Source organism: Colius striatus, chromosome 9, assembly GCF_028858725.1.
Source record: "Colius striatus isolate bColStr4 chromosome 9, bColStr4.1.hap1, whole genome shotgun sequence".
NCBI classification, from domain to species: Eukaryota; Metazoa; Chordata; class Aves; order Coliiformes; family Coliidae; genus Colius; species Colius striatus.
In genome coordinates this window covers 21402981-21428719 of record NC_084767.1, presented here as the reverse complement: position 1 = coordinate 21428719, position 25739 = coordinate 21402981, and the positions used below count along the sequence as shown (strand labels likewise).

The following is a 25739-nucleotide window of genomic DNA, read 5'->3' as shown; positions in this document are numbered from 1 at the left end:
TGCACCCCACTGCACCTAGTGCCTCTGTTCCCCCACATGTAGGGGTTTGACACGCAGCTGATGCTGTGTTTTCCTCCGGTACACCCACAACAGCAGGTGCTGGGGCTCAGCCCCAGCCCAGCCATGCCCGTGGGCACACTGGGGCTGTGGGAAGCAAAAGTAGATGGAGATGCTGGGGCTTGAACCCAGGGCCTCTTACATGCAAAGCAAGCGCTCTCCCGCTGAGCTACATCCCCTGCCCCAGCAGCCCCTCACTGACACTTCTCGCGGCTCCATCCTGCACACAGGGACGTGCCCACACAGGCCCTGGCAATGGCCTCTCTGTGCCCTAGGCTGTGCCCTGGTTGTAAGTCCCAGCCCCATGTGCCAGAAGGGAAGGCCGTGCCCAAAAGCAGGGCTCGTCCGGGAGTTGAACCCGGGACCTCTCGCACCCGAAGCGAGAATCATACCCCTAGACCAACGAGCCAAGGCAGAGATCCCTTTCTTGGCCCTGGCCCATCTGCCCCATCCACACGTGGCTATGAGAACTCCTCAGAGACCTGTTTTCCTCAGGCCCTGGGCTGACAATGTCCCACGGGTGCTGGTGTGACTTTGGGCTAAGGGGCAAGAGCTGCAAGTGCTGGGTTATGGCAAATCCCCCCAGATGTTCTTTATCTCAGCCCCCAGGAACTTCCAAGTGTGGGGAGAACTGCTGCTGGGGGTCCCACAGGTGCTGTGGGAGCTACAGAGCTCTGGGGCAGTGCAGAGGTTGGTTGTGGACTTAGAGTCCTTCTCTCCTTGGGGAACAGCCAAACCCCTTGACCTGACCTGGGGAAGCAGGAGGATGGAACAGCCAGAAGCAGCTCCAGTGGGCCCTGGTTCTCTCCCCTCCCCTGCCCTGGAAATGACAGGGGCATGGGGAGGAGCAGGTAGGGCAAGCCAAGGGCTGCATGCCCCTGGAACTTCCACACCTTGTAACCCCCTGCTGTCCAGCTCCCACAGCCCTGTGCTGACATCAGCCACCTTACACAGCAATAACCAGATCACTCTTCTCTTTGGGAAACATGCAGGTAGATCTCCTCCTTAGCAAACATGAATTTACAGCCCTGGGATGTTTAACTGAACAATTCTTGAGTTTGAATCTCTAATCCCCCTGCCAGTATTTTCACTGCCAGGACCTTGTGAACTGTTGGGATTTGTGCTCCACTTTCACTGTGCTCATCCTGGTCTGTTCCTGAGGGCTGCCCTCCCCTAGGGGAGCAGCTCAGAGGAGAGGAGTGTGGGACACCCAGAAGCAGTGTCTGGTGATGCTCTGGGCTCCAGGGCCTGGCAGAGCCAAGCAGGCTACAGGCTGGCTGAACTGCCAGTGCCTTTTGATTCGCTTGCCTCCTCCCTCATGACTCACACATGTGAGTGGCCTGTTATTTTCTTGCTTTATAGGATTTCCAGCCCTGGGGATGAACTGAAGCTCTTGCTGGACTCATCGCCTGTCTGGCTCCCCAGCCTGATGTGGGGCCCTTGTGTGGAACTGAGGGCACCTTGCAAAACAAGCTCCTGCCCTGCGATCAGTCCATGGGGCCTCGGGAGGGATGCCCTCTCTTCCCTCTTACCCAGCTGTGCAACCATGTCCCCTTCCTTTCCTAAAGCCTGGGAGCAGGTGTCCTCACTGCTTCAGTGGCAGGGAAATTGTTTTAGAAGGCTTTTGTGAGCAAGGAAGGAGATCTTTATTGTCAAACAAGTGCTACCCCAGTCTGCTGTGCCTGCAGCCCCCCAGTTCTGGGTACTTTGTCTCTCCAGTCTGGCTCCAGGACCCATGTCCCCACATGGTCTCGCCAGGAGCCCTTGCCCCGGCAAGGAGGATGAGGGATGCTGTCCATCAAGGCCAGCTCCCCTTCCCAGTGTTGCCCTCGGCTCATTGCCTGATTTCTGGGGTGGGATAGACCTCCTGCAACCCAGCAAAGGCACTGACAGTGGATCTTTCTCTTCATCCCATCTCACTGCTCTGAGTCAGCAGGATTTTTGTCTTCCCAACTGGATGTGCAGAGAAGGCAAAGACAGATGTGCTGGGATCTTGTTGACCTAGAAAGCATCTCACCACCACCAATCAGTCCTTCCATCCCTATCACCAGCCCTACACTGCTTGCAGCATCCGCTTCCGATGGTCGCACACACTTGATGTTCACACCAACCTTCTCCCTTCCATGACAACTCCCTGTGCTTCTCCACTTGTTTCCTCAAACCATGGCTTCATCTCTCCTTCCTGCCTATTCCATCCCCAGTTGGGCAAAGCACCCACTGATGTATAAAATGCTCTCTATCTGTTCCTGTTGGCTTCTCCAAGCAGGCAAATGCAGAGACACACAAGCCCATTTTCCACAAGAGGTGGAGCAGGCTGGGGGGTCTCCATGGTCACACGCACCCTAAAGAGGCAATCAACACTGCTATGAACGTGACCCTGCAATGGGGAGCTGCCACCATCACCTTCCAAGGCCTTCTTGAGCTGGAGTTACCCATCTATGATGAGTGCACTGGAGTTTCTGCTGGTGCCATTGACTTCACTGAAGCAAAGAAAAAAGAAAGTGAAAAGAAAAGGGGTCTCCAGGAAGCAATGGCTGCTGCTGGCAGAGAATGCTGTGACAGCAGGGAGTAGGTTTCCTCCAGGGATATGTGAGCAGGTGAGGGAAGATGGGAGTTGAGCACAAAGACATGAACATCAACAGATGCAGGCATGGCCAAAGGGCCATGACCCAGGGTTTTCTGAGAAATGCTGCTGCTGAAAGCTGTAAATAGGCACTGCTGGGACTGAAGCCCAGGACCTAGACAGTTCCCTCCATCTGCTTCCTTCCATCTGCTAAGCATTATTTTTCATCTCACTCATGGTCTGTAGCTCCCTGTTTTTCACCAGGTCCTTTGGCTGCACTGCCTTTGCAGGAACTTGTATTTTAGGGCTTGATCAGCAGGTCTGGAGAGTCCTGCTTGGGGGTATACATGGTGAACTCAGGCCAGGTTTTGAGCTGGGAGACAAGACAGCACGGCTCCAGCCAGGAGACCCGGCACCTGTAGAAGGTGGGGTAACAGGTCCCTTGGGACAGGGAGCACTGCGGGGCACTGACGTTCTCACTTCCCCAGCTCTGTCTGCACTGAGACATCATGATTTTCAAGTCAAATCAAGGTCCTACATGGATTTCAATCTCTTTTGAGACAACAAATCTTCAGAAAAAAAATCCATATAACCTCAGCAGTGGGGTCATTCGGTGAAAAGAGATATAAAAATGTCATTATTCTTTCACCCTGCTCCATCTTGGACTGTGCTGTTCAGTCAGACAGCTGCAGGAGCCCCAGATGCCTATGGCTTTCTCATGATACTCTTGCTAGAAATCCCATGGTTTTCCTCATGACTGTTTTGCATGACCTGGGATAAAAATATCTGAGCAGTCCTTGGGAGAGGGATGTGAAACCACACCTGTCTTCTGGTGCTCTGACTGCTAAGCAATTGCCACATAAATTTTCTTCAAATTAGGAGCACCTCTGTGAAGCTTTCCTGAGCAATAAAACCAGTCGAGCTTGGTCAGAGGCTTTTGAAGGCCAACGTGCTCACAAGCTCAACATAATCCCTCATTATAGACACTCATAAGCTCTATGCAAATTGCCACACTACCAAAACACTTCAGGCATGAAAGAAGATTTAAACAGTACCCATGGAGGATTGAGTTGCACTTTTTTTTCCTCTTTCCATCATCTTAAAAAGTTCTACTGGATGATACACAACATCTTAAAGAGAGGTGTTACTCAAAGCCTGACATCTTTTTCCAGAGCTGCCCACATCCCCTCCCTGACAGACAATTACTGTCCAACCCTCTGATGGTTTCAACTCAAACCCCGGGTCCCAGTCTCAGTATGGAGATCACTGGGCTTGAAGTGGGGCCAAGGATGGGGTTGCCTTTCTCCTCCTCCAACTGGCCAGCTGCCAGGCACAAACTTGGTCGGTCTCTCCACTCTGCAGCAGAGTGAAGCTCCCTGCTGACTGCCAATCCAGCATTTGCTCTTGCCTCTGTACATAGGGAAATTGTCATTTCTTCTACATGTCCTTATTATTCTGTTTATATCACTTTCCTAATGGCATTACTACAGGTTTGAGTGTCCATCATGCTCAGCACCCCTAACACACATTAGGGTACCTGTCTCCACAGCACCTCTGATCAGTCAGTGGCCAGTCACAGGGCTCAGCAAACTGGGCCCCTGAATGTCTGTGTGTGTCCAGAGGAAACCTGGACAGCCCTGTGACATGTTTCACATTGCAAGCAGCCCCCTCTCTCTGAAGGTGCAGTGGGTACCTCTGTGGACACTGACTGCAGGACAGGGTGCACCTGCAGCCAAGGTGGATGCTAACACCCGAACCATCACATTGAGCTTGCTGAGGGACACAAGCACATTGGGCTCGTGTTGCTCACAGGACTCACTGAGGCAAATGCTGTTCCTGTACCATGTGTGTATCTGTGTGCCCAGGCAGCAGCACAGGACAATGTACTTCTGCTGTTTTTGATGGGATACAGCCAGATGCAGACATGTCACCCAGGCTGTCCTGGTGGAAGCCAGCACACACATTTGTGTAAAGCCCCTTTTGCCACATGCAGTTGTAAAGGGCAAGAATGAGGAGGTCTAATCCTTGAGGTCTGGCTTTACCCCAGTACATCTTAGGAAGTTTTTATTCTTCATCATTACCCATAAAACATTGTGTGAGTTGGGTATGGGATGACCATCCAAAGTAGCATCTCACAAGAAGCCCTCCTCTGCCTTTTTTCCCTGGCCCCACACCATCCTCCTTTAGCTCACCCCAAACAAATGTTGCAAAATGCAGGGCAAAGTCCATTTTGAAAGATCAAACCTTCATGTTCCCACCTCCTCGAGGAAATCTGCAACAGGTCTGCTCCTTCGGGAAATCTTCCCTAAGCAGTGAGAGGTTTCCAGGTTGAGAGTTGTCTTCAGGATGGTCAAAGCAAACCACATGCCTGTGTGGGCACAGTGCGGAGCTGAGCCACAGAAACTCCCATTTCAGACAAACAAAAAGAAACCTCTCCCCTCGCACCAGCAACAGGTCACTTGTAGAGCAGGTTACCCCTCCAGACCACAGGCACAAGGAACACCACAAGACTCAGGCTGTGATGTAGCATGGCTTTAATGAGAAGGAGAAGGAGAATAAATCAATTCAGAGTAGGAGAAGTGCATTTCCAGTTCTCGGTAAAGAAGCAGATAAACCCCACTCTGGGACAAGCTGATCCCTACAAGGTTTCCTCTGCTCCACCACCGCATGACTATCATCCTCTGACTACAGCTACAAGCATTTCCTCCCAGCCAGCACCACAGGGCAGGACATCTATGTGGGAATAGTTAAAGGAAGGCTTAGTGACAGAAAGGTGTACAGAGGCATGGTCTCGAATGAGACACCCGCATGGCTCAGGGGACTGCGCGTGCCCCCCACAGCTGGAAAACCCACGGGCAGTTCCTTAGTCCTCTTCCCTGGTCTTGGTCCTGTGCTTCATTTGTCCTTTGCGATGCAGCCGCTCTGCCAGCATCGGCGGGAGGGGTTGACGGCTGGTGAGCCCGCTACAGCCCACTGCCCAGGCACAGCAGCCCCCCCTTCCCCAGCCCCCTGGGGCTGCCACTGGACACGGGCACCCCGCAGCATCGTAGGTAGCTCCCGACCACCGCCGAGGCCGTGGAGCCCACCGTCGTGTTCTGCGAGTAGGAGCTGAGGATGGGCCCAGGCAGGGTGACCACGACAGTGGGGGGCTGGATGACAGTGGTGGAGTCCCCGCCGCGACGGAAGCAGGGCTGGTTGCAGCTGGTGGCCAATGGCCGGGGACCGCAGGAGGAGGGCAGGCACAGGTCGTAGCAGGACATCGCTCTGCGAGGACGAACACCTGAAAGCCAGAGTCAGGGTGTAAAGGCAAGGCAGAGGCAGGTCCGTCCCTGCGACTCCCGTAATAAGTAGTGTGGGAGAGCAGGCTAGAGAGCAAGTATGGATGATTTAGAAACCCCAGGCGAAGGATTTCCAACAGGCAGGAGCTGGCTTCCTCCTTCCCTTGTCCGGTAACCCATTCAGGAGAAAATGAGGAGTGCAGTGTGAGCTGCGTGTCTGGGGCAGCAGGAGGCAGCTGGAGGCAGAGCCTGAGAGCAGCCCCGCTTCACACACAGCCTGTCTGCCTGTCTGTCTCAGCCTGCTGAGGCAAGCTGGCTGTGGCACAACCCGCTGCAATCAACACTGTGCGTATGAGACGGATTTAACATGAGCTAAGCTATATCTTCCCAAAATGTAAAGGACCTCTGCTGCCTGTCCATAGACAGGGACACATCGACCCCAGCAACCCAGCCATGTGCTATTCTCTTTTTGCCTTCAGCGAGAAAAACTGTGCAGGGTGCACCTGGCTGCACAGTCACGGACCCTGCCAGCCATGCATCCCGCAGCCCCTTGAACCGTGGAGCAGAAATGAACCCTTCCCCAGCATCCTCCGCAGGCAGGAGGGAAGGCAGGCAACGAACCTTGAGCTCTTGCAGAGGACCAGACACAAGGCATCGGCGAGAGAAACGGCGGAGCGGGGAGGAGATGAGGCCACTCGACTTACCCAGAGGAGGCTGCGGCAGTGGCAACTGGGAGCTGGTGCTGGAGCCCAGCACACGTCAGGTTTTATAGGATGTCACAGCCCCCCAGGGAGCGGGCGCATACCTTCTGCCTGAAAGTCCCCAACAACCGGCAGTTTTCTCCTGGAAAGCTCCCCCAGCTGATTAAACAGTTCTCTCTTTCATCTGTCATGTTTTGTTTCCATTTAATACTGAGTAAGATTGAAATGATGCGGGCTTCAGGCATTAATGACTTTCCTTCCTAAGGCCAAAGTACATTTTAGGTCTCACACCACCAGGCAGGAGAGCATTTCAGCAGAATTTAGGGCAGGCGCGTCTGTCCCCAGCGCATCGCTCCCCACCCTCCTCCCAGCACAACCGACTCAGCTCCCGGTGCACCTGAGGTGAGCAGAGGGGACTTGGGCTGAGCACCAGATATGGGATCTGCAGGTAACTCTGGGGGGCTTCCAGGGTGAGGGCACGGGGGGATGTTGCCAAGGGCATCACTGCTGTGCCAGCTGCGCAGGGACTACAGACACGGCACGGGGCTCGAGCCAGCCTGACATCAGCAAATCGTTAATGCTTTGGGTCCACTCAGAGGATTTTGCCTTGTTTTTATTCTTACTCTTCATGCTTTCAGTATAAGTTCTGCTTGGAGGGCATGTCTGATTTCTAAAGCAAAGCACTTGTGGGCTCTGGTTTTCAGCCCCAAAAGCAACACGCACCAAAGCTGCCTGGCTGCACAGTGAGCTGATTTCATAGGGCAAAGGCCTTTCCATCAGGCTCTGTGGCCACGCTAGCAGAGATGCACAGCCATGCTTCCTCCTGATGAAGAGACACTGTCAAGACAATTTTAATTACAGGGTGCAGTGTGACACCAGATCGCTCTGCCCAGAGCCTGTTAGCTGCTAAACAGCTAAAGCCCCAACCTGCACTTAAAATGTGAATCACCAGCAAGCTGGGGAGGGGAGCTGCTGGCGTGGCATGATCCCACACAGGACAGTGAGCCGTCAGGCTCTAGGGGCAAGGAAAGCTTGAAGGTGGCTTTTCATTTTGCCCCAGCAGAAGGCACAAACAGCTTCTGCCCTGGAATAAACCCCAGAGGTCCCAGAACACGTGTCCCTCGCAGACGTGGAGCTGGGGGTGTTGTCATCACTGTCAGCGCCAGGCCTCGAAGGGCTTGGGGGTCATTTCAGTTCCTAGGGTGACCTGGCCTCACAGAGCCGTGGCTGATAGCACTGAGTTGTCCCTAGGACTCCTCCTGCTCTGCTTGACAGGGCAAAAACACCTTTTGGAGGTGCCAGGGTCAAACCTGTCTGCTTTTGACATAATTTTGGAAGGGGAAAGAGGAAAGTGACTTTTCTGAGGTGCAGTAGAGGAGATGTGCATCAGGCAGGAGCAGGCTTGCAGCCTGCTGGGGTGAGGCAGGAGGCTATAGGTTCACCTCAGCCTCCCAAACCACAATTTGGTGGGCAGGGAAAGACAAGATTCTGTTTTCAGCTTTATTTTGCTGCTTTCTGCAACACTTTTGAATAACAAAATAATGCCACAGGAGCATCTTGGGCCCACGACCGAAGAATGAAACCTTCCTCTGCCAGTCAGTGTTTCTTCCCCTTCACTAATCATCTTCCACTTCATTTTTTCTCAGTGCCTCTGTGCATTCCTGAGACGCCAAGGAAAAGAGTCCTTCCTGGGGGCTTCCCTTCTGAACTCTAGGCCCAGGCTGGGATCTTCGATTCACAGCCTCACTGTATATCTCAGTTTCACCACCCAGTTTACATACTCGAAGTCCTGATCACGTTGGACTATCATGTCCCAGGACATCCGTGGGCGCAGCAATGCTTGAAATAAATGCATGTGGGCACTTACTTAGAGCTGCTGGATGTGATCGGATCGTGCACTGAAACAAGTCCTTTACCCAGAGAAGAGGACGGGGGAAACAAAAGGCACATGTCAGGAGGTTAAAACAATCAGATTTGTGCAGTGAATGAGATTAAACCAAAGGAAAACTGTGGGGGAAGAGGCTCTTCTTGAAAATGCAGGTGCTTGGGAAAAAGGCAAGGACTGCTTTTTCCAATCCCCATTCATTTCACCTTCTGTTTGAGACATGACTTTGTCTGCAGGAACCACAAAACCGAGAAAATGTCATGGATCAAACACGTCCAGCCCACTGTTTTAACTTTTGCAGTGGATATGCAGCCGTGGCTCAGGACCAACAACTTGTCATGTTTTCCTTCTCATCACCAGCCCCAGCAGCACTTGGCAAATCCAGGTTCACCACTCTGCAGTTTCCTTTCCAACAACCCAAGGGCCTGGGTGTCTCTGAGACCGATTGGAAGGTGGAAGCTTGCCCTTGCCACAAAGCTTCTCCTGCAAGCCAAAGGCAAAGACACATTTTGCAGCAGCAACAGAGTCACCGCATCCCACCTCTGAGGAACACCGGCACCCAGCGTGCTCAGCCTGCGGCTTGCCCTGGGGCTGCAGCAGGACATGTAGGGCCACTTCAAGAGGCTGGCGGGCCAACGGGACACCCTGGTGCCAGGATCCTGGTGCAGACAGACCCACCCAGGTGGCCCTTCCATCCCTGGCTGCCCACATCCCTTCCCAGACAGACTGGGGTGCTTCAGGGCCACTGCATGCAGCCTGGGGAGCTGCGGGCAGAGCCTGGCTCCAGCAGCCCTGTGCCGCCCTGGGGCTGCTGGTGATCCAGTTTCATACCACTGCATGTCCCCTATAATTGCTGGTTCCCCAGGTGGGCTGATGCTCCCCAGTGTCACCAAGGCTGGCACATACCCTCGCGGGAGGGCTCGTCACTGGACACATACCAGATGTATGCCAGGGAAGCCGCAGCCCCACGGGACCAAAGGGTGTCCTGAGGGGCTCAGCTTGTCTCCTCTTCCTGCCCCACAAGCCCCCAGCTTCCATGTCACTGCAGCAGCCTCTGTGCCACCCACCGCTGCCTGTGGAGGACCCTGCAGTCATGGCCCGTCCCATTTCATCATCTCCAATTGCAAGTCAGCATTTCTCTGGGACTGTAATCCCCGTGCACCAAAACCCATGCCTTTTCCCTAGGAAATCACCCACATCCCTCTTACAGGGTGCCCTGCTGTCTGGCTCAGACATCCCCTTTTCCCAGAACAGCAGAGCTGGCCAAGCCCTGCAGCATCTCACAGCAGAGCTGGACAAGTCCCCTGGCATCTCACAGCAGAGCTGTCAGAGGCCCTCAGAATCTCATGGCAGAGGGATAAGACAGGGACAGGATTTCCCCCCCAGCCTGATCCCTGTGTCTGGCTGATCTGACAGAGGGTATCAGGTCTCAGCTGGTCCCCAGGTTTATCTCCCCAGGGCAGGGGAAGGAAATACGGCCCCAAGGAAGGTTGAAAAGCCAGTGTAGGGCTTGCAAAATGGCAGCTAAGCCTGAGCATCCTTGCCTTGCCTCCAAGCCATGGCACTGCTTGACCATATCCTCATCTGCAGAAAAGAGGAGTGGGAGCAGGGAAGACACCTGCAAGCCTGGCACAGAATGTTTCCCCAGCTGCATCATGGCCCAAGTGTGCTCTGAGAAACACAAGGCTTTCCTCTCTGCAAGACACCAGGACTTCAGCAGCTACAAACCTCCCAATTGGTGGGATTTTTTTACCTCTTTCCCCTTCATCTTGCCACAGCTCACCCTCTCCTCTCCCCAGGAATCCCTGATGCAAGGACAGCTGCAGACACAGGAGGGAGCTGCCTACACAGTGGACATATTGTCCTCAGAAAAAGCCCCCCTGGCCATGGCCCCCGGTCCATGGTGATGGCTGAGCAGGGCATAGCTTTGTCCAGGGATGGCTTTTGGCTCCCTTCAACACAACAAGGATGCCCAGGGTTTGCGTATGAGATGCAGAAAGGAATAAGTTGACAGGAAGTAGAAGGGAAAAAAAGCATAGGCCAGGCTGTGCCCACATCATGCCCAGCCAGCCTGTCGCTGGCTTTCCTTGCCCATGGTTTGGTGCTTTCCCTCCTGGAGAAGACAGCTGGCTGTCAGGAGAGCTCAGGGACAGTACCCAGCTCCTACACGGGCATGTGGGGTCTGACATATTGCAGGGAAGGGCCACACAGGGTCCTGGGCTGTCGTGAGCAGGTTGGGCAGCGGGAACAGCCATCTGAGGGCAGAAGTGTGTGAAACATGGCAGAGCAAGAGTCCTAGTGGCCCAACAAGGGTGGGATATGAACCCACACGTACAGAGTGCAATGGTTAGCAGTTCATCACCTTCACCACTCAGCCAGCTCATCACCTGCTCAGCATATTTATTTAAGAGATTTTTTTCCCCTATTTTTATGACCAAAGGCTGCCAACCCAGGGTTGATTCTTCAAGGTGTCCTCAGAGAGACAGACTGGGCAGGCAAAGTCTGGGCATGTGGCAAGCATCATTTGCAGCTCTTGTGCCCTTCACCACATTCCCTGCTGTCCCTGACTCCAGAGAATGGCAAAGGACAAGGTGGCATGCTTTCTTGATGCTGTAAAAGTGTGTGCCCTGGATTTGTTACCGATTTTGGGTAAAAATCACCTCCACAACAACCCCCACCCACCCCAACCACTGTCTAGCATGTTCTTCCACACAATCCAGCACCAGTTCTGCAAAGGAAAGGGGGAGATGGTGTGGGTCAGGCCAGCACTGGCTGCACCTCTTTGTTTCCCAGATCCCCTGGGGTCTGCACAATTGTTTGGGTCACCTGCCTAGGGAGAGAGAGTAGAAGGAAAGTATCTCCCTGGGTCAGAGGGGCAGAGGGGCTCAAGGCAGGGCAGAGTTGCCCAGCAGGGCCCTCAACTTGGGGCAGGGAGCAAAAACAGCCCCCAGGCACAGGCACCACTGGGAGTCGAACCCAGGATCTCCTGTTTACTAGACAGGCGCTTTAACCAGCTGAGCCATGGCGCCCACAGCCTCACTGCTATGGGGGGACCCCCACACCCCGCAATCTCTCCCCAGCATCCCCTCCCTGTGCTCCACACCTCTGCCCCAGGTCTGTGGTACGCCCACCCCCAAAACCCCAGTGCTGACCCAGACCCCAGGCACTGGGAGCCAAGCATGGCCCCTACCAGCATCAGCTGGGGTTTGGGGTGCTGGCCCCCAGGGGAGACTTGTTGCCTCTCTCTCCCTCCATATCTCTGCCTTGGCTCTCTCTGGCTGCTCACCCCAGGATTCTGGGGATCCCCAGGGTTGAGCTCACCTACAAGTGCCCCAGTTTGACCCAAATAATCTCAGTGCAACCTCTGAGCATTCAGGAACCGCTGAAGTCTCCATTTTTTTGAGAGATGCATGAGTCACAACGAGGGTGTCATGGTTTAGCCAGGAGCAGCTTTTGCTTGGTAACGGGGGGAAGGGGTTGCAGTGAAGACCCAGTAAAAAGTTCTTCGACTCTCCCCCAGCTCTTGGGTTCACACCCACCTCTGGCCTGGCTGGGCCAATCTGGCGTCTCTGCCATCAGTATTTAGGGACGGGAATTTAGTGCTGGTAGGAGGTGTAAGAGTGATACAAGATGGAGGCGACCAAACGGACCCCACAGTCAGAGAAGGAGGAAGGAAGGAGGAGCACCAGACCACAGACCCCTCTGCAAATCGTGGTGAGAACACAGCTGTGCCCCTGCAACCCATGGAGGGCCATGGCAGGACTGAGAGCCACCAGCAGCTCCGGGTGAGTGCGCCCAGACAGGCGAGAGACGGTGTGAGGAGGCGGCCATGGCGCAGGCCATGGTGGAGCCTGCGGGCCGCAGAGCAGCCCCACACGAGAGGCAGAGAGGAGCTGCAGCCTTTGGGATGAACGCATGTGGGAGCAGCCCCTGCAGGGCTGCTGTGTGTGTGAGGTACCCCATGGAGGAGCAGGGAGGACTGGTGCAGAGCCCACCTGCCCTGAGGAGAGACAAATGGCAGAAGCCATCAGGAATAGACTGACTGAAACCCCCATTCCTGCCCCCCTGGACAGTTCAGTGGTGGGGGAGATAAAGAAACCGGGATCAAGGCTCTGAGCCCGGGAAGAGGGGAGGGGTGGGGAGAAGGTGTTCTCAAAGGGCTGGTTGTACTTTTCATTATGTACCACTCTGTTTTGTGTTATGTTGGTTATGTTTTGGGGTCTATGGTTATGCTTTAGATGGTGTTGCATTAAATTATTTTCTGTTTCCTTCCCCCAGCCGAGTAGCCTGGTCTGTTTTGTCCTGGACCATAAGCAGCAATTAAGCTCTCCCTGCCCTTTGGCAATCCTCAGGTCTTTGGTACTTGAGTCTAATTGTGGTCTTTTGTCCCCGACAGGCCTAAACTATGACAGAGGGGAAGAAAGGCCAAGAGCAGCTCCCAGGGCAGCAGGTGCTGGTGGCACCTGTGTGCACCCAGCTCCATGTACTCTCTCCAGGCCTGGCTCAACTCCAGCACAGAGAAATGACTGAGCATTGCTCAGGCATCGCACCAGAAGGAAAGAAGGAGAGATACAACCCTACAGACGCTGGACACAGGGAATCTGTGATCTCTCTGGCAGGCAAGTCTGGGGCCTTTGATACCTCTGGCATGTAGGCTGGGGTAGCCCCAGAAGGACCATGGGGAAAGAATCCATGTGAGGTACCACCTTAGTACTCTAACATATGACAGGTTTATGGTGAGTGAAGACTGACTCTCGGGCACCACAGCAAAAGGAGATGGAGATGCTGGGGGTTGAACCCAGGGCCTCTTACATGCAAAGCAAGCGCTCTCCCGTTGAGCTACATCCCCTGCCCCAGCAGATGCACTCTGATGCTTCTCGTTGCTCCATCCTGCACACAGGGACGTGCCCACACAGCACTTGGCAATGACCATTGTGGCCAGGACAGTTCTGTGCTGCAGCCACCTCTCAACACTCACCCCACATCTTGGGCACAGGAAGATGGACTTTCCTGCTCCAGGCTGGGCCAGGGACAAAGGGCAGCAGCAGCCGCCCTCAACAACTGCCCAAATTGTGGGGCACAGATTTGGGGGTGCAATGGGGTGCAGCACCCCGGCTCGTTGGTCTAGGGGTATGATTCTTGCTTTGGGTGCGAGAGGTCCCAGGTTCAACTCCCGGACGAGCCCTGCTTTTGGGCATGGCCTTCCCTTCTGGCACATGGGGCTGGGACTTGCAACCAGGGCACAGCCTAGGGCACAGAGAGGCCATTGCCAGGGCCTGTGTGGGCACGTCCCTGTGTGCAGGATGGAGCCGCGAGAAGCGTCAGTGAGGGGCTGCTGGGGCAGGGGATGTAGCTCAGCGGGAGAGCGCTTGCTTTGCATGTAAGAGGCCCTGGGTTCAAGCCCCAGCATCTCCATCTACTTTTGCTTCCCCACAGCCCTCCCTGGGGGCTGGCTGGCTGGCTGGCTAGCAGGGACCCCCCAAAACCCCAGCAAAGCCCCAGCATGCCCATGGGAATGGCTGGGTGAGGGCTGAGCCCCAGCACTCACTGCTGGGGTGTGCTGGGGAAAAAGCACAGCATCAGCTGCACATCAAACCCCCAAATGTGGGGGTGCAGAGGCACTGGGGCACAGTGGGGTGCAGCAGCCTGGCTCGTTGGTCTAGGGGTATGATTCTCGCTTAGGGTGCGAGAGGTCCCGGGTTCAACTCCCGGACGAGCCCTGCTTTTGGGCACCCACCTGCCCCAGCAGCTGCTCTGCACGGCCAAGGCCCGTGGCTGGACAGGGCCAGGGTGGTGGAAATGGTGCTGCTGCAATGGGGATGGGCAGGCTTTGGGGTGGGCACATCCCCACCCCACGTCTAGAATGAACCCATAGAAGCAGCAATGAGTTTGTTGCAGGGCAGCCGCTGACCCTCTGTTTCTGGGACCCTTGGGCCTGTGCAGAGCCAGAGGGACCAATGTGCCACTCCCAGAGTGTGCCCAGAGCACAGCATCCACTGCCCCAACCTCTATACATGTGGGGCACAGATTTTGGGGTGCAATGGGGTACAGCCCTGGCTTATTGGTCGAGAGGTATAATTCTCATGTTGGGTTGACACATCTCACGTTCAACTCCCGAACTCTCCTTTTGGCCATCCACTTCTCTGCTTGCATCTAGCTGCTCCCTGAGCACCCACCTTTGGCCTAAGAGACATCTTGAGCCCCAGGGGAAGGGACATGAGGTGATCCCAAGACCCACAGTGCTCAGGTAGGGGTGGGAAAGGGCCATGGCCAATCCCCACAGCAGCAGGTGCTGGGGCTCAGCCCCAGTCCAGCTATGCCTGCAGGCATCCCAGGGCTTTGCTGGCATTTGGGGTCCCTGCCAGCCAGGCAGCCCCCAGGGAGGGCTGTGGGAAGGCAAAAGGAGAAGGAGATGCTAAGAGTTGAATCCCAGGCCTCTTACATGCAAAGCAAGTGCTCTCCTGTTGAGCAGGACAGGACAGGATAGGACTCTCCCCAGGGATCCCTACTGACCCCCAGGGTTCCAGTGGCCCCAAGACCATTGTGGCCAGGACAGTTCTGTGCTGCAGCCACCTCTCAACACTCAGCCCACTTCCTGGGCACAGGAAGATGGACTTTCCTGCTCCAGGCTGGGCCAGGAACAAAGGGCAGCAGCAGCCCCCCTCAAGAACTGCGTAAATTGTGGGGCACAGATTTGGGGGTGCAATGGGGTGCAGCACCCCGGCTCGTTGGTCTAGGGGTATGATTCTCGCTTCGGGTGCGAGAGGTCCCGGGTTCAACTCCCGGACGAGCCCTGCTTTTGGGCACGGCCTTCCCTCTGGCACATGGGGCTGGGACTTACAACCAGGGCACAGCCTAGGGCACAGAGAGGCCATTGCCAGGGCCTGTGTGGGCACGTCCCTGTGTGCAGGATGGAGCCGCGAGAAGCGTCAGTGAGGGGCCACTGGGGCAGGGGATGTAGCTCAGCGGGAGAGCGCTTGCTTTGCATGTAAGAGGCCCTGGGTTCAAGCCCCAGCATCTCCATCTACTTTTGCTTCCCCACAGCCCTCCTTGGGGGCTGGCTGGCAGCAGAGCCCCCCAAAGCCCTGCAAAGCCCCACCGTGCCTATGGGTATGGCTGGGCTAGTGCTGAGCCCCAGCACTCACTGCTGGGATGTGCTGGGGAAAAAGCACAGCATCAGCTGCACATCAAACCCCCAAATGTGGGAGAGGCAGAGACACTGGGGCACAGTGGGGTGCAGCAGCCTGGCTCGTTGGTCTAGGGGTATGATTCTCGCTTAGGGTGCGAGAGGTCCCGGGTTCAACTCCCGGACGAGCCCTGCTTTTGGGCACCCCCTTCTCTACTCACATCTATCCTCTCCCTGTGCATCCACATTCAGCCGAAGAGACACCATGAGCCCCAGGGGAAGGGACATGAGGTGCTCCCAAGACCCACAGGGCCTAGGCAAGGACAGGAAAGGACCATGGCCATGTCCCACCGCAGTGGGTGCTGGGGCTCAGCCCTGTGCCAGCCATGTCAACGGGCATCCCAGGGCTTTGCTGGGGTTTGGGGGTCTAAGCCAGCCAGGCGCCCCCAGGGACCATGGCTGCCTCCTTCTGTCCCCCACTACTACCTCACTGCCCACTTCATGCCCTGCTCTTCCCCAGGGCCCTAAAACCCACAAACACACCCACTCTGCTCTGCAGCCCAGAGCTGCCTGTGGCCACCTTTCCCACCTTTTCTCTATCAGCTTCCAGTCTACCAGCCTCCATCATCTTCAACCGGCCTCCCCAGCCAGGAAGGGTATAAGCTCCTGTGCTGGGCACCATTGCCCTCACCACCCCCATTTTGCCCGAGTCCCAGGTGCTGCTGGGTCAGGCGAGTGCCAAAAAGGAGAGTTGGTCTGGGAGTTGAACCTGAGACCTCCTGCATCTGAGGAGAGAATCACAACCCTAGACCTATGAGCTGTAGTGCTGAGCCCATTGCACCCCCACCTCTGCAACCGACCCTCTTTGGGGTCAGGGCAGTAGATGCTGTGCTCTGGGCACACTCTGGGAGTGGCACATTGGTCCCTCTGGCTCTGCACAGGCCCAAGGGTCCCAAAAACAGAGGGTCAGGGGCTGCCCTGCAACAAACTCATTGCTGCTTCTATGGGTTCATTCTAGACGTGGGGTGGGGATGTGCCCACCCCAAAGCCTGCCCATCCCCATTGCAGCAGCACCATTTCCACCAGCCTGGCCCTGTCCAGCCACGGGCCTTGGCCGTGCAGAGCAGCTGCTGGGGAAGGTGGGTGCCCAAAAGCAGGGCTCGTCCGGGAGTTGAACCCGGGACCTCTCGCACCCTAAGCGAGAATCATACCCCTAGACCAACGAGCCAGGCTGCTGCACCCCACTGTGCCCCAGTGTCTCTGCCTCTCCCACATTTGGGGGTTTGATGTGCAGCTGATGCTGTGCTTTTTCCCCAGCACATCCCAGCAGTGAGTGCTGGGGCTCAGCACTAGCCCAGCCATACCCACAGGCACGGTGGGGCTTTGCAGGGCTTTGGGGGGCTCTGCTGCCAGCCAGCCCCCAAGGAGGGCTGTGGGGAAGCAAAAGTAGATGGAGATGCTGGGGCTTGAACCCAGGGCCTCTTACATGCAAAGCAAGTGCTCTCCCGCTGAGCTACATCCCCTGCCCCAGCAGCCCCTCACTGACGCTTCTCGCGGCTCCATCCTGCACACAGGGACGTGCCCACACAGGCCCTGGCAATGGCCTCTCTGTGCCCTAGTCTGTGCCCTGGTTGCAAGTCCCAGCCCCATGTGCCAGAAGGGAAGGCCATGCCCAAAAGCAGGGCTCGTCCGGGAGTTGAACCCGGGACCTCTCGCACCCGAAGCGAGAATCATACCCCTAGACCAACGAGCCAGGGTATTGTTAAGGGTCAGGAACCACTCTCTTCAGTCATGGGGTGCGATGAGAGCTGGAGAAGCTCTTTTTGGCCCTGGTGTGTGTTCACAGCCAAGTGTTCCCCTTTGCTCTGCTCTGGCCACAGGACTTGGCAGCTGGACATGGCCATGAGCTGCAGCTGCCCAGGCTCTTAAAGCCATGGAGCCCACAGCACAGGATGGGCAGCAGGACCCCAGGGTGGGACAGTCCCTTGGCAGGGGATGCAGCTCAGTGGGAGAGCCCTTGCTTTGCATGTAAGAGGCCCTGGGTTCACCCTGCAGCATCGCCGTCTCCTTTTGCTTACTCAAACTCACTTCCTCCCCAAGGCAGAAGGGATGAAGCACACTTCTACACCTGAAGGCCTCCAAAAGAGATTCCCTGTCTTTACAACCTGTGGCACTAAGCAGAGCTTACCCCAGGGATGCTGGCAGCCAGGCTCCTTCTGCCATCCCCTACTGCCATAACCCCCTTCCCCCCTCCGGCCCCTTCCTCACCAGAGCCCTGGCCACAGCTCATCCCTTTTTCTGCCCACTGGAAGGGTCAGCACTTCACTCCCAGCAGCACCGGGGACTAGGCCAAGCTGTGGAAGCTGCTTGTGCCCAGGCATTGTTCTCTCTAGCCCTGTCCCCTCAGAGCTGTGCCCATTCTCTCCAGTCCTATCCCCTCAGGGCTGTGCCTGGCAGTGGGTGCCTAAAAGGAGGGCTCTTATCAACCTATAGTTCCCAGGCTGGAGGAGGGCAGCTCTGATCCTCTCAAGTCCTTGGTCCCCAAAGGATGGGGCAGCCACAGACCACAACTCCAGTAATGGATAAAACCTCTCGCTGTGAGCAGGATTCGAACCTGCGCAGGGAGACCCCATTGGATTTCAAGTCCAACGCCTTCACCTCTCGGCCATCACAGCATGGCATGGCCCCATGACTGAGGGGACATCTCGCTGTGCCATGGGCTGCGACAGGAGAAAATCCCCCAGTGGAGTGATCGGCTATCAGCCCAGCCTGGCCTGGCCCCAGCACCCCCAGTACTGGAACCTACATGTGCCAGGGTTGGGAAAAGGGAACAATGGGGGAATGTATCAACTGCTGTGAAAAAAAAGGAGCAACAATCTTGGCATGAGGTGAGGAGTGAACAGAGCATCTGTCAACATTTGCAGTGGACACAATAGGATTTTGAGAAAAGGAGATGGAGATGCTGGGGCTTGAACCCAGGGCCTCTTACATGCAAAGCAAGCTCTCTCCTGCTGAGATACATCCCCTTAAACTGACCATGGCTGTCTCCTCCTGTCCCTGAATGCTGCCCTTCTGCCCACCTCATGCCCTGCTCTGTCCCAGGGCCCTAATCCACAAACACACCCAATCTGCTCTGCAGTGCCCAGAGCTGCCTCTGACCACCCTTTCCCACCTTTTCCCACCTTTTCCATCAGTTCCCAATTCAATGGTCTCCATCCATCATCCTCCACCAGCCTCCAGAGCCAGGAGGAGCATAGTCCCATGTCCTGGACATTGTTCCCCTCACTATGCCCTAGTCATGGCCCAGTGTCAGGCACTGCTGAAGGAGGTGAGTGCCCAAAAGCAGGGCTCGTCCGGGAGTTGAACCCGGGACCTCTCGCACCCTAAGCGAGAATCATACCCCTAGACCAACGAGCCGGGGTGCTGCACCCCACTGCACACCAGTGCCTCTGCACCCCCACATTTGGGGTTTTGATGGGCAGCTGGTGCTGTGCTTTTTCCCCAGCACACCCCCAGCAGCAGGTGCTGGGGCTCAGCCCAAGCCCAGCCAAACCCATGGGCATCACAAGGCTTTGCTGGGGTTTGGGGGTCCCTGCCAACCAGACAGCCCCCAGGGAGGGCTGTGGGAAGCAAAAGGAGAAGGAGATGCTCGGAGTTGAACCCAGGGCCTCTTACATGCAAAGCAAGCACTCTCCCGTTGAGCAGGACAAGACAGGACAGGACTCTGCCAAGGGGTCCCTACTGACCCCCAGGGTCCAGTGGCCTCGTGACCATTGTGGCGAGGACAGTTCTGTCCTGGAGCCACCTCTCAACACTCACCCCACATCTTGGGCACAGGAAGATGGACTTTCCTGCTCCAGGCTGGGCCAGGGACAAAGGGCAGCAGCAGCCCCCCTCAACAACTGCCCAAATTGTGGGGCACAGATTTGGGGGTGCAATGAGGTGCAGCAGCCTGGCTCGTTGGTCTAGGGGTATGATTCTCGCTTAGGGTGCGAGAGGTCCCGGGTTCAACTCCCGGACGAGCCCTGCTTTTGGGCACGGCCTTCCCTTCCGGCACATGGGGCTGGGACTTGCAACCAGGGCACAGCCTAGGGCACAGAGAGGCCATTGCCAGGGCCTGTGTGGGCACATCCCTGTGTGCAGGATGGAGCCACGAGAAGCGTCAGTGAGGGGCTGCTGGGGCAGGGGATGTAGCTCAGCGGGAGAGCGCTTGCTTTGCATGTAAGAGGCCCTGGGTTCAAGCCCCAGCATCTCCATCTACTTTTGCTTCCCCACAGACCTCCCTGGGGGCTGGCTGGCTGGCTGGCTAGCAGGGACCCCCCATAACCCCAGCAAAGCCCCAGCGTGCCCATGGGAATGGCTGGGTGAGGGCTGAGCCCCAGCTCTCACTGCTGGGGTGTGCTGGGGAAAAAGCACAGCATCAGCTGCACATCAAACCCCCAAATGTGGGGGTGCAGAGGCACTGGGGCACAGTGGGGTGCAGCAGCCTGGCTCGTTGGTCTAGGGGTATGATTCTCGCTTAGGGTGCGAGAGGTCCCGGGTTCAACTCCCGGACGAGCCCTGCTTTTGGGCACCCACCTGCCCCAGCAGCTGCTCTGCACGGCCAAGGCCCGTGGCTGGACAGGGCCAGGCTGGTGGAAATGGTGCTGCTGCAATGGGGATGGGCAGGCTTTGGGATGGGCACATCCCCACCCCACGTCTAGAATGAACCCATAGAAGCAGCAATGAGTTTGTTGCAGGGCAGCCCCTGACCCTCTGTTTCTGGGACCCTTGGGCCTGTGCAGAGCCAGAGGGACCAATGTGCCACTCCCAGAGTGTGCCCAGAGCACAGCATCCACTGCCCCAACCTCTATACATGTGGGGCACAGATTTTGGGGTGCAATGGGGTACAGCCCTGGCTTGTTGGTCGAGAGGTATAATTCTCATGTTGGGTTGAAACATCTCACGTTCAGCTCCCGGACGAACCCTCCTTTTGGCCATCCACTTCTCTGCTCACATCTAGCTGCTCCCTGAGCACCCACCTTTGGCCTAAGAGACATCCTGAGCCCCAGGGGAAGGGACATGAGGTGATCCCAAGACCCACAGTGCTCAGGTAGGGGTGGGAAAGGGCCATGGCCAATCCCCACAGCAGCAGGTGCTGGGGCTCAGCCCCAGTCCAGCTATGCCTGCAGGCATCCCAGGGCTTTGCTGGCATTTGGGGTCCCTGCCAGCCAGGCAGCCCCCAGGGAGGGCTGTGGGAAGGCAAAAGGAGAAGGAGATGCTAAGAGTTGAATCCCAGGCCTCTTACATGCAAAGCAAGTGCTCTCCTGTTGAGCAGGACAGGACAGGATAGGACTCTCCCCAGGGATCCCTACTGACCCCCAGGGTTCCAGTGGCCCCAAGACCATTGTGGCCAGGACAGTTCTGTGCTGCAGCCACCTCTCAACACTCAGCCCACTTCCTGGGCACAGGAAGATGGACTTTCCTGCTCCAGGCTGGGCCAGGGGCCAAGGGCAGCAGCAGCCGCCCTCAACAACTGCCCAAATTGTGGGGCACAGATTTGGGGGTGCAATGGGGTGCAGCACCCCGGCTCGTTGGTCTAGGGGTATGATTCTCGCTTCGGGTGCGAGAGGTCCCGGGTTCAACTCCCGGACGAGCCCTGCTTTTGGGCACGGCCTTCCCTCTGGCACATGGGGCTGGGACTTACAACCAGAGCACAGCCTAGGGCACAGAGAGGCCATTGCCAGGGCCTGTGTGGGCACATCCCTGTGTGCAGGATGGAGCCACGAGAAGTGTCAGTGAGGGGCCACTGGGGCAGGGGATGTAGCTCAGCGGGAGAGCACTTGCTTTGCATGTAAGAGGCCCTGGGTTCAAGCCCCAGCATCTCCATCTACTTTTGCTTCCCCACAGCCCTCCCTGGGGGCTGGCTGGCTGGCTGGCTGGCAGCAGAGCCCCCCGAAGCAAAGCCTCAGAGTTCCCACAGGCATGGGCACATGGTGGTATGCTCATTGAGTGTCTGTACCTTGTCTCAGGTGTCTGAAAGGGAGCTGCCCCACAGATGAAAGCCACTGGCTGATCCCACATGAGCTCTGTCAGACTGAGAAAAGGTAGTTCAGGTTCAGTCTTAAGGTGGGACTCCTCAGGGGTGGGACCCAGGTCCTCTGCCTCGGTTGGGTTCACCATATAGTCCCAAGCCTAAATTGAGCTCCCAAGATGGCTTTTACCCTCTGGTAAAAGCATATGCAATTTAATCTGGCCTTGGGGTAAGTGGTCCAAGAGCAGTTTTTCTGCTGCAGGAGCTACTCCATAGGGACCCCAGCCCCTCCTCCACACCAGAGGTGCGTAAAACCAGTCGCTGTGAGCAGGATTCGAACCTGCGCAGGGAAACCCCATTGGATTTCGAGTCCAACGCCTTCACCTCTCGGCCATCACAGCTCTGGTCGAGGCTCTGGGGGGATGGGGGACCCCTGCCCCAAGCCCAGCCCTCTGGCTCCCCCAGGGCCCTGGGAAGGGGGAAGGCTCTGCAGAAAGCTGTGCATCTCCATAAACCCCCCAAACCTATGCTCAGCAGTTCAGATGCTGGGGAAGGAATCAGCAACAGGGATTTTTTGGGAGTGTCAAGAAAGCCAAGGCAGAAGGGGACATTGCCTTTGGGAGATACCTTGTGGAGAAGGAGGGCATGGGGGTTGCTGCAAAGCACCAGCCCCTTCACCTCTGCAAGGGCTGAGGAGGGCTGTGAGGTGGAAAGCCCTGAGGTGCTGGCAGCAGGATGTGCTGCACTGGTGCCCATGGTCACCTCCATCTAGTGCCCCACGGCCTGGGAACAGCCAGAGGGAACCCCCTGCTCCCAGAGTATGCCCTGAGCACACAGCATCCACTGCCATAACCCAATGCATGTGGGGCACAGATTGGGGGTGCAATGGGGCACAGCACTGCGGCTCATTGGTCTAGTGGTATGTTTCCTACTTTCGGTGTGAGGGCCACGGCTCACCTGCAGGTGTGGGCACTCCAGGGCAGAGGGGCTGTGGGCGCCATGGCTCAGCTGGTTAAAGCGCCTGTCTAGTAAACAGGAGATCCTGGGTTCGACTCCCAGTGGTGCCTGTGCCTGGGGGCTGTTTTTGCTCCCTGCCCCAAGCTGAAGGCACTGCTTGACAACTGTGCCAAGCAGGGGATCTCAGTGTCTCAGCTCCTTTCTGCCCCTCCGCAGTTTCCTCCACTGCCAACAGCTTCCCGTCCTTTTGCCCCTTGAGAAGGCTCTGGCTGAACCTTCTCATTGACCCCCTTCAGTGAGGTCCATGTATTCATGTCCTAGCAGAGCCACTTTGCTTCTCTGCCACGGTTTGTCCCCTCCCAGTGACAAAGTTGCCCCGATGCTGTCTGGATGCATGCTTTTACCAAAAGCTCATGTCGGAGGAGGATGGAGACAGTCCTGGAGATGGACTATCTGGAATATCTGGAAATCTGGTTGGGGGCCGAAAGGACTTGGGAGCATTTCTGGGAAGCAGGGTGGGTGTTGAGGGGCCAGCAGCAGCACTTGTGCAATGATGAACCCCATGGGGACACAGGGAAGGTGTCTCCTGAGGGTATCGGCGCTGAGGTACCTCCCAGAAGACAGGTCATGGGAGAAGGGGCTCCAGGCACAGGCTTTGCTGTGGAGCTGCATCATGGCAACAGGTGCCCTGTGGAGGGTTTCCAGAACATGTTACAGGCAGCAGAAGAGACACGGATCACTCAGGGAGAGAGGGAAAATGGTGAGTGGCAAGGCCACAGGTGCCAGAGGAAGGGGCAGCCATGAAGGACAGGACAGGGATGGCGGGGGCTCACCTGCCGCTCTGGGACTTGGCTGCGTGGCCACTGTTAGAGTCCCCGCCATGAGAGCAGCACAGCCAAACCTTGTTGAGTCCTGCGTCATCCTCCATCACCCCCTTTGTGGCTCTACCTGAGAGGGAAGGGAGGTGGGGGGTTAAATCTCCATGGAAGCAGGTTCCCGGACTGGCCATTGGCCTCTACACCTGCTCAGAGGCTGCACCTTTAAGCTGAGTAAGAGCCCTTGGGGCCTATCTCCAGACAGGCCTGGCCTCCCCAGGACCGTCATTTGCCACTGTGATGACTGAGGTGTTCCTCTTGCCCAGGTGCCGCTCCCTACCCTGCCCTGCATTGCCTGCAAGCCCCCGAGCAGCAGCAGGACCTATCCACAGTACGGCTGCCTGCCTGCAGCAGCTCTCACAGCTAGTGGGGCTGCATGAGGGCCTGGTAGCAGCTTCCTAGGTCTGTCTGATGGTTGGGATTAGCAGCAGGAGAGGGCTTCACCAGCTGGAGTGTGGGAGCTGACCCAGTGGCTTTTTCAGGGCCATCCTGGGCAGCTCAAGCGGAGCCCCAGACATCCTGGTGCCATCAGAGCTGGGCTGCACAGGGATGGGGCGCCTTCCTCTGCTCCGCAGGCTCTCACCGCGTGCAGGATGGAGTCTGCACTCTGTCTTGTGCTCATTCTCTTTTTTTTTTTTTTCAGTTAAAATGAGTGGGCATCTTCACCAGCCCCTCTGATAGAAATTCCACTCACTCCGTCCTCCCACTCTGGGTAGCCATCTCAGCACTGCTTCATCCTCCTTCCTCCCAGTTTGCTTTCAGGTTGCACTCTTCCACATAGTTATCGCTTTACTGCCCAACGGCCACCTTCTGCAGAAACCGCTCTTTTGAGGGGTTCTGAGATGGTTTTTTTAGTATAAGAGACCTCAAGAGACCTTAAGCGACCTGCAGGCATCTTTTTGATGCTTCTTCAGTTTCATCTGCCTAGGTTTCTCAGCTTCCGCCTGCCACCTCCTTTCTGGGGCTAAACGCTGCAGCAGGGGGGATGCCTGGGGGGTGCAAAGCCCAGGGAGGATGCGGGTGCTGTAGACCCGGCCCTCACTCTTAGACCCCACACTGGGCTCAAACACGGACGGGGTCCCTGTGTGCCAGATGGGACACGCCGGCCCGAGATGTCCGTCCCCGATTCCCACATACGGCAGCAAAAACCCCGACGAGGGTGGGATTCGAACCCACGCGCGCAGAGCGCAATGGATTAGCAGTCCATCGCCTTCACCACTCGGCCACCTCGTCCGGCCCTCGCCGCCGCGCCCCGCCCCGCGCGAACCGCCGTGGGCCCGTCGCCCCCTGCCGGCCGGCCGGCGGCCGCCCGCGCTCCCTGCCCGCCCGCGCTCCCTGCCCGCCCGCGCCCCCGCCGCTCCGGCGCGGGGCTCCCGCCGCACTCTGGCCTGGCCCCGCCGCCCGCCGGAGGCCCGGGCGGGCCCGCTTCAAACCGCCCTCTTAGCGCAGCCGGCAGCGCGTCAGTCTCATAATCTGAAGGTCCTGAGTTCGAGCCTCAGAGAGGGCAGGCTTTTTTTGCCTCCTCGGCGGACCTGAGGCAGCCGCTCATGGCGGCGCTGTGGCGCCGGGAAGGCACTTTGGCAAGGGGGCCAGAGCGGAACAGGGCAGGAGAGGGAAGGTGCCGGCGCTGGAAGGGCCGGCCCCGTGGGTGAGCGTCCCGTCACAGCAAAATAGCCGCCCGGGTCCGACTCACAGAGCCCCACAGTCACAAAATGGTGGGGCTGGGAGAGGCCTCCAGAGCTCATCCAGCCCAATCACTTGCTAAAGCAGGTTCCCCTCCATCAGGTCACACAGGAACACGTCCGGGCGGGTTTGGAAACCTCCAGAGGAGACTGCACACCCTCCCTGGGCAGCCCGTGCCAGGGCTCTCACCTGACCAGCAAGGAGCTTTTTCTCGTGCTCCAGTGGCAGTTCTGTCTTCCAGCTGGAACCCCTTGTCCTGTCACCGACCTCAGAAAAGAGACTGACCCTCTCAACACCCACCCTGTAGGTATTTGTGTTGACAGTCCCAGCGCAGCAAGCGGCAAAAAGCCCTGCCCTCTCTGAGGCTCGAACTCAGGACCTTCAGATTATGAGACTGACGCGCTGCCTGCTGCGCTAAGAGGGCGACGACAACAAGCGGCGGCCCCGGCCCGCGGCGGCCCCGCAGCACGGCGGGCGGGGGGCAGGGCAAGAGGCGGACGAGGTGGCCGAGTGGTGAAGGCGATGGACTGCTAATCCATTGCGCTCTGCGCGCGTGGGTTCGAATCCCACCCTCGTCGGGGCTTTTGCTGCCCTCCTACCC

General features: G+C 57.2%; 1 protein-coding gene and 26 non-coding genes across 27 annotated transcripts; 13 read left to right on the top strand and 14 right to left on the bottom strand.

The window, feature by feature from the left end:
• Positions 1 to 164: 164 nt before the first annotated feature.
• TRNAA-UGC (transfer RNA alanine (anticodon UGC)) lies at positions 165 to 236 on the bottom strand. The gene has a single exon. It is a non-coding gene; the product is annotated as a tRNA-Ala (tRNA).
• A 158-nt stretch (positions 237 to 394) lies between these two features.
• Positions 395 to 466, bottom strand: TRNAP-CGG (transfer RNA proline (anticodon CGG)). Its single transcript has one exon. It is a non-coding gene; the product is annotated as a tRNA-Pro (tRNA).
• A 5117-nt stretch (positions 467 to 5583) lies between these two features.
• Positions 5584 to 5880, bottom strand: LOC104550551 (beta-keratin-related protein). The gene has a single exon (XM_010202615.2). The coding sequence runs from the start codon at positions 5878 to 5880 to the stop codon at positions 5584 to 5586; it is 297 nt and encodes a 98-aa protein (XP_010200917.2).
• A 5559-nt stretch (positions 5881 to 11439) lies between these two features.
• Positions 11440 to 11513, bottom strand: TRNAT-AGU (transfer RNA threonine (anticodon AGU)). Its single transcript has one exon. It is a non-coding gene; the product is annotated as a tRNA-Thr (tRNA).
• A 1748-nt stretch (positions 11514 to 13261) lies between these two features.
• On the bottom strand, positions 13262 to 13333 carry TRNAA-UGC (transfer RNA alanine (anticodon UGC)). The gene has a single exon. It is a non-coding gene; the product is annotated as a tRNA-Ala (tRNA).
• Positions 13334 to 13827: 494 nt separating this feature from the next.
• TRNAA-UGC (transfer RNA alanine (anticodon UGC)) lies at positions 13828 to 13899 on the top strand. The gene has a single exon. It is a non-coding gene; the product is annotated as a tRNA-Ala (tRNA).
• Positions 13900 to 14132: 233 nt separating this feature from the next.
• TRNAP-AGG (transfer RNA proline (anticodon AGG)) lies at positions 14133 to 14204 on the top strand. Its single transcript has one exon. It is a non-coding gene; the product is annotated as a tRNA-Pro (tRNA).
• Positions 14205 to 15206: 1002 nt separating this feature from the next.
• TRNAP-CGG (transfer RNA proline (anticodon CGG)) lies at positions 15207 to 15278 on the top strand. Its single transcript has one exon. It is a non-coding gene; the product is annotated as a tRNA-Pro (tRNA).
• A 157-nt stretch (positions 15279 to 15435) lies between these two features.
• Positions 15436 to 15507, top strand: TRNAA-UGC (transfer RNA alanine (anticodon UGC)). The gene has a single exon. It is a non-coding gene; the product is annotated as a tRNA-Ala (tRNA).
• A 223-nt stretch (positions 15508 to 15730) lies between these two features.
• On the top strand, positions 15731 to 15802 carry TRNAP-AGG (transfer RNA proline (anticodon AGG)). Its single transcript has one exon. It is a non-coding gene; the product is annotated as a tRNA-Pro (tRNA).
• Positions 15803 to 16766: 964 nt separating this feature from the next.
• Positions 16767 to 16838, bottom strand: TRNAP-AGG (transfer RNA proline (anticodon AGG)). Its single transcript has one exon. It is a non-coding gene; the product is annotated as a tRNA-Pro (tRNA).
• A 223-nt stretch (positions 16839 to 17061) lies between these two features.
• On the bottom strand, positions 17062 to 17133 carry TRNAA-UGC (transfer RNA alanine (anticodon UGC)). Its single transcript has one exon. It is a non-coding gene; the product is annotated as a tRNA-Ala (tRNA).
• A 158-nt stretch (positions 17134 to 17291) lies between these two features.
• TRNAP-CGG (transfer RNA proline (anticodon CGG)) lies at positions 17292 to 17363 on the bottom strand. The gene has a single exon. It is a non-coding gene; the product is annotated as a tRNA-Pro (tRNA).
• Positions 17364 to 18203: 840 nt separating this feature from the next.
• Positions 18204 to 18285, bottom strand: TRNAS-UGA (transfer RNA serine (anticodon UGA)). Its single transcript has one exon. It is a non-coding gene; the product is annotated as a tRNA-Ser (tRNA).
• Positions 18286 to 18564: 279 nt separating this feature from the next.
• On the bottom strand, positions 18565 to 18636 carry TRNAA-UGC (transfer RNA alanine (anticodon UGC)). Its single transcript has one exon. It is a non-coding gene; the product is annotated as a tRNA-Ala (tRNA).
• Positions 18637 to 18955: 319 nt separating this feature from the next.
• On the bottom strand, positions 18956 to 19027 carry TRNAP-AGG (transfer RNA proline (anticodon AGG)). Its single transcript has one exon. It is a non-coding gene; the product is annotated as a tRNA-Pro (tRNA).
• A 537-nt stretch (positions 19028 to 19564) lies between these two features.
• TRNAP-AGG (transfer RNA proline (anticodon AGG)) lies at positions 19565 to 19636 on the top strand. Its single transcript has one exon. It is a non-coding gene; the product is annotated as a tRNA-Pro (tRNA).
• Positions 19637 to 19794: 158 nt separating this feature from the next.
• TRNAA-UGC (transfer RNA alanine (anticodon UGC)) lies at positions 19795 to 19866 on the top strand. The gene has a single exon. It is a non-coding gene; the product is annotated as a tRNA-Ala (tRNA).
• Positions 19867 to 20099: 233 nt separating this feature from the next.
• Positions 20100 to 20171, top strand: TRNAP-AGG (transfer RNA proline (anticodon AGG)). Its single transcript has one exon. It is a non-coding gene; the product is annotated as a tRNA-Pro (tRNA).
• Positions 20172 to 21177: 1006 nt separating this feature from the next.
• TRNAP-CGG (transfer RNA proline (anticodon CGG)) lies at positions 21178 to 21249 on the top strand. Its single transcript has one exon. It is a non-coding gene; the product is annotated as a tRNA-Pro (tRNA).
• A 157-nt stretch (positions 21250 to 21406) lies between these two features.
• On the top strand, positions 21407 to 21478 carry TRNAA-UGC (transfer RNA alanine (anticodon UGC)). Its single transcript has one exon. It is a non-coding gene; the product is annotated as a tRNA-Ala (tRNA).
• A 464-nt stretch (positions 21479 to 21942) lies between these two features.
• On the bottom strand, positions 21943 to 22024 carry TRNAS-CGA (transfer RNA serine (anticodon CGA)). Its single transcript has one exon. It is a non-coding gene; the product is annotated as a tRNA-Ser (tRNA).
• A 592-nt stretch (positions 22025 to 22616) lies between these two features.
• On the top strand, positions 22617 to 22690 carry TRNAT-AGU (transfer RNA threonine (anticodon AGU)). The gene has a single exon. It is a non-coding gene; the product is annotated as a tRNA-Thr (tRNA).
• A 1916-nt stretch (positions 22691 to 24606) lies between these two features.
• On the bottom strand, positions 24607 to 24688 carry TRNAS-GCU (transfer RNA serine (anticodon GCU)). Its single transcript has one exon. It is a non-coding gene; the product is annotated as a tRNA-Ser (tRNA).
• A 201-nt stretch (positions 24689 to 24889) lies between these two features.
• On the top strand, positions 24890 to 24962 carry TRNAM-CAU (transfer RNA methionine (anticodon CAU)). The gene has a single exon. It is a non-coding gene; the product is annotated as a tRNA-Met (tRNA).
• A 527-nt stretch (positions 24963 to 25489) lies between these two features.
• On the bottom strand, positions 25490 to 25562 carry TRNAM-CAU (transfer RNA methionine (anticodon CAU)). Its single transcript has one exon. It is a non-coding gene; the product is annotated as a tRNA-Met (tRNA).
• A 72-nt stretch (positions 25563 to 25634) lies between these two features.
• On the top strand, positions 25635 to 25716 carry TRNAS-GCU (transfer RNA serine (anticodon GCU)). Its single transcript has one exon. It is a non-coding gene; the product is annotated as a tRNA-Ser (tRNA).
• The last annotated feature ends 23 nt before the right edge of the window (positions 25717 to 25739 follow it).

Coding starts and splice junctions, on each gene's coding strand:
- LOC104550551 (XM_010202615.2), bottom strand. CDS start 5,880: ATGTCCTGCTACGACCTGTGCCTGCCCTCCTCCTGCGGTCCCCGGCCA.